Source organism: Megalopta genalis, unplaced genomic scaffold (genome assembly GCF_051020955.1).
Source record: "Megalopta genalis isolate 19385.01 unplaced genomic scaffold, iyMegGena1_principal scaffold0241, whole genome shotgun sequence".
In the NCBI taxonomy this organism is placed as follows: Eukaryota; Metazoa; Arthropoda; class Insecta; order Hymenoptera; family Halictidae; genus Megalopta; species Megalopta genalis.
The window spans coordinates 197916-203417 of NW_027476310.1; the positions used below are offsets into that span (position 1 = coordinate 197916).

The 5502-nt window shown below is 47.0% G+C and overlaps 1 protein-coding gene across 1 annotated transcript; it reads right to left on the bottom strand.

Annotated features, from left to right (window-relative positions):
* Window positions 1-634: 634 nt before the first annotated feature.
* LOC143262915 (uncharacterized) lies at window positions 635-3424 on the bottom strand. The gene is made up of 2 exons (XM_076528279.1): window positions 3082-3424; window positions 635-744 (listed from the first exon to the last, which is right to left on the bottom strand). Exons 1-2 carry the CDS (start codon window positions 3422-3424, stop codon window positions 635-637), a joined length of 453 nt encoding a protein of 150 aa, XP_076384394.1.
* Window positions 3425-5502: the final 2078 nt, after the last annotated feature.

Sequence of the window (5502 nt, forward strand, 5' to 3'; positions counted from 1 at the left end):
GTAGTTGCGTGGTCGGGAGGTCCCCTGGGGCCTGAGATATCGTCCTCGCGACGGTTGGGACTAAACTTTCTCAAGACCCGTTAAATTCTCAAATTTACGACGGGGTTGTTTTTTTCGGACCTTTCGTGCCTACGACGCGTCGCGGTCATTAAAGAGGCAGAAGACCCTGCTCCGATGATCTGCAGATGGAAAAAAGGTTTCCGTCTCTTTGTGATCCTCGCTGGTCCACGCCATAAACTTTCGCGAAAGCGGCCTACGGGAGGTCCTACAGAACGGAACATCCTCTCCGCCTTGAGAGGGAACCAATCAAAGTGAAATGAGGAAAGTCTAATCGATGTGTGGTGACCAATGTGGATGACTAATATATGATGTGTAACGTGTATGAATGTAATGTTTCGCGTAGGCGTACGTGTATCTGAGAGCCTTATATCTATGAATTACTAAATGTAACATTCCCGGGCTGGTCATCTTCTGTCGAAGATCTGCTGCGTCCTTGGTTGTCGTCATCTGGTTGGATTGGCAATGGGACGAGTTTTTTTATGCTCCGATCGAACACATTCGTAGCAGTCTTTACTGTAACTGTGCGAATTATGCCGTCGGAGCCTGGATGGACCTTGATGACTCGCCCCAACGGCTATTGCATGGACGGCACGTGATCTTCCCTGAGGAGGACTATAGAGTTCTCAGTGATCTGGTGATCCCCCTTGAACCATTTACTACGACTGGTCAGCTCTTTCAAATATTCTATATGCCAACACTTCCAAAAATGCTGTTTTAGCTGTTGAATGCGTTGCCACCCGGATAGCCGATTGGATGGAACATCTGTTAACTCGTGTTCGCGTAAACTTGTGAGAGCATCACCGATAAGGAAATGACCGGGGGTAAGAACAAGAAGATCGTTTGGTTCGGATGAGATTGGAGTCAGAGGACGGGAATTGAGAATAGCTTCAATGTTGATAATTAAGGTATTCAAGTTTTCGAAGGTAAACAATTCAGCACCCATAACGCGTTTCAAATGTTTCTTAAATGACTTTACTGCTGCTTCCCAGAGGCCGCCGAAATGCGGAGCTTGAGGTGGAATGAAATGCCAATTAATTGAGCGATCTGCGAGGAACGAAGCTACGTTGTTGTAATGATTGTCGGAGCGCAACAATTCTCGAAGTTCTTTGAATTCGTTATTAGCTCCGATGAAATTGGAACCGTTGTCGGAGTATAGATTTTTGCAAAAACCTGGTCTTGCTATGAATCGTCCCAAAGCTGCAACAAAGGCTTCACTGGTCAAGTCGCCGACAAGCTCGAGGTGGACGGCCTTTACCGCGAGGCATACAAAAACGGCTACGTATACATTTATACGACGCTGATTCCTGTATGTTCGTTCTTTCACGAAAAAAGGCCCACAGTAGTCCACTCCTACATTTGTAAACGGACGAGATTCTGTGACTCTGGCCTTTGGTAAATCACCCATTACGTAATTGGCATGAGGTGGATTGGCTCGACAACAGCGGACGCAACTCCGAATTGTTTTCCAAACTTGACTTCGCCCGTCTATGGGCCAGTACGCTCTTCTTGTTGCATATAATGTAGCTTGAGTACCGGCGTGCATGTGAATTATGTGTTCGTTCTGGATGATGAGGTTGGTTGTGTGCGACTTTGGTAGGATAATAGGGTGCTTTTGCGTGAATGTCAACGTTGAATTTCTCAGTCTACCTCCGACTCGTAGTATCCCGTCTTGGTCAATGAATGGATGTAGTCTCGCTAATTTTCCGGTGATCTTATGATGCCGATGCTGTCGTATGAGATGGAATTCGTCTGCGAAGTAAGACCGTTGCAATAATTTTATAACGGTTGTCCTTGCTCGAGCTAGCTCGGTTGCCTGTAGAGTACCCTTCGTCATCCGTCCTGGCTTCCACCGTAGGCACCATGCAACGACCCGCAAAAGCCTGCTCCACGACGAGAACCGTTCGAGTAAACTTGCGTCGATGGTGGTCATAGCTAAGCAGACAGCCACCCGTTGCTCCGAGTCATCGAGAACAGGTACTAATTTCCCATTTGGCCAGTATGACTCATCCTGGTGAAGCCAAGTTGGGCCATTGCACCAGATGGATGGTCGAAGGAACTCCTCTATTGATTGTCCTCGAGAAATGAGATCTGCTGGGTTATCAGCTGAGCTAACGTGGCGCCATTCTTCAATCTTTGTTTTGGATTGGATCTCGGACACCCGGTTGGCGACGAATGTTTTTAATGTATGAGGTGACGAATTAAGCCAATGCAAAACTATTGTTGAATCTGTCCATAAAATCGTGCGGTCGATGTGTATGTGTAATGCTTTATGAATAGTATTAATGAGCGATGATAGTAATAAGGCTCCACACAATTCGAGTCGCGGGATAGATTGACTCTTTAACGGTGCAACCTTCGATTTGGCTGCTAGGAGTTCCACCTGCGTTTGACCCTCTGCATCTGTAGAACGGAGGTATACACAGGCTCCGTACGCCTTCTCGCTGGCGTCGCAGAATCCATGTAACTGGATGGTTGAAGCCGCAGTGATTACGGTTTTTCGATTAAATGTCACATTGTTGAGCAATGGTAGTTGCGTGTAGTATCGTGTCCATTCCGTGTGTAAGCTCATGGGTAGCGATTCGTCCCAATCAACTTTCAAAGTCCATATTTTCTGGAGGAGGATTTTTGCCACGATGATGACTGGGCCTAGGAGACCCAACGGGTCATAAACCTTTGCTATTTCAGAACTGATCAATCGTTTGGTGACTCGAGATGCATGTGTGAGAGGCTTGACTGTGTATGTAATGGAGTCCTCGACTGAATACCAAACGATCCCGAGCGTTTTGATTGTTGAAGATTCACCGAGGTGAAGTTTCTGGTTGATATTTTGATCGGACAACCCGCTTAACAATTCTTGGTTATTGGAAGCCCATTTCCTGATATTTAGACCGGATAAGCGAAGGAGTTGTATAAGTTCGTTTCGTGACGCGAGGGCCTCTTGGATCGTGGACGCGCCGGTGAGTGCATCATCCACATAGAAATCCTGCTGCAAGATTTTCGCGGCGGAAGGAAAGCGGTGACCTTCGTCTTGTGCCACTTGTTGGAGGCATCTGATAGCCAGATATGGGGCGGCTGATAGGCCGAATGTAACCGTATTTAGTTCATAAGTTTTTACACAATTGTCGGTGTCACGCCAGAGGATTCTCTGGTACCTTCTGTCTTCTGGGCGCACGAGAAATTGCCTATACATCTTCTCGATGTCGCCAGTAATAACATACTGATGGATGCGAAATCGGAGCAAAATGTAGAACAGATCGTCCTGTATTTTGGGTCCAATGTGTAAGGTGTCGTTAAGTGAAAATCCAGTGCTTGTAATTGCAGACCCGTCGAAGACTACGCGTAATTTAGTTGTATCGCTCGACATTTTGATGACCCCGTGATGTGGAAGATAGTATCCTTGGTGAGATATCTGCACTTCGGACATGTGGCCAAGATCGAGATATTCTTGAATGATTGATTGGTACTGCTGTTTGAAGTCTGGATCGCGTTTGAATTTCCGTTCTAATGAGATGAGACGCTTCAGTGCTTGCGTCTTGGATTCACCCAGCTTGTCCTTGTTTTCGTTAAATGGAAGTGCGACAACATATCTACCTTCTGTGTTTCTTGTAACGGTATTCTGAAAATGTTGTTCGCACGTCGATTCTGATTTGGATAGATGCTGAGATTGCGGACCTTCTTCGATTTCCCAGAAACGTGCTAGCTCGCGTTGTAGTGCCGTTGTTGTATGGCATGTGACCTTCTGCCTTGGTTGTGCTGTTGGCACACTGCCTCCGATGACCCATCCAAGCATTGTCTTTTGGAGGAAAAGATCTGGGCCGTCTGGTTGAGAAAGATCAATTTGCCCTACGCATAATATCGATAGCGCTGTTCCAGCCCCCAGTAATATGTCGATTGGTGCTGGTCGATGGAACGTTGAGTCGGCGAGCTCGATGTTGCGAGGGATTCTGAGCATTGTGCGGTCGACTGTCTGGTCTGGTACTAATGGAGCGATGTTTGGTACGATCAAAAATGTAAGGGTTCGATGATAATTGCTGACCTTAGATTGAATGTTTGCCCTAATGGTATGGTTAGATATGGTCGACAGCGCATTGAGAGCGCCCACAGAGATGGTGCATCGATCTTGCGGCAAACGGAGCCTCTTGGCTAGATCTTCTGTCATAAAATTGGTGGTAGAGCAAGTGTCAACTAAGGCACGGCATGGTATTATGTTCTGATCGACATCGGCGACATTAATCTGAGCTGTGACTAATAATTCGTTGGTGTCGGAATTTATTATGAAGGTGTGTGTCTGGATGGGTCTTGGGATTTTCTGCGATGGTAGTCATGTGGGCCTTGGTTTCTCGTCGGTTGCTGCCTTGTCTTGAAGTGATGTGGGGATGGGCGGATCGTGTGTTGAGCTTGGTGGAGTGACAGTTCGTTCACGTGTTGAATGTTCTTGTCGGTGTAGGAGAGTGTGGTATCGTTGTTGGCATATTCGGCAATGAAACTTCGATCGACATACACTGGACGTGTGTCCGTTACCCAGGCAGTTTTGACATAGTGCGGCCTCAGCAACGGCCTTCATTCGCTCATTGACGGACAATACATTAAACGCTTCGCAGTTCCCGATTCTGTGGCTCCCTTCACAGATTGAGCATTGGAATGTGTTTGTGGTGACGTAAGTTTGAACGCGCGGAAATCCCCGGTTAGGTACTCGTGAGTTCTCTGATGACAATGTTTGGCGTCCGGTCGAAACACGTATCCCGGGCGCGGATGCAACCCTGTCAAAAGCTGCAGGTGAGCAATTTGCTCGTTTCTGGAGGAACTCGATCAGATGCTCGTACGAAGGCATTTTTTTATCGGGTAGTGTAAGTTCCCATTGCCAGATGGTATCGGGATTCAGTTTCGCGAGAACAATTGAAATTAGGAGAGTGTTCCAGGATGTCACGGGTTCTCCGAGATTCTGCAACGCCCGCAGATGTTGCTTCAAACAGTCTAATAAATCTCCCAGTGCTTGCGGTGTGTCTTTCGCTAGTTTCGGAATCTCCTGAATAGCGTTGCAATGTCGCAGTAAGACTAGTCGCGGGCAGTCAAATTTCTCTTTCAATATCGCGATCGCGTCAAGATAATTAACATCTGTGGTGTTGTGAGATTGAATGCATGCCGCGGCTTTGCCGGTAAGGGTCGAACGCAGGTATTGTAATTTCTGAACCGGAGAAAGACTCTCATTGCGATCAATCATTGAAGTGAACAGATCGTAAAATGACGCCCACCTTTCAATAGAACCATCGAACGTGGGTAGCCGCATTTCAGGTAACTTTATCGCCATCGGACCCGATATGGTAGGAGCAGGTGAATTAGTGACTTGGTCACGTGGAACATCTTGCGGTTGAATTGCTTCACGCATTCGTTTTGCTCTGCCATGTGTTGCAAAATATTTTGCTTGAATTTCAAACTTGCGGT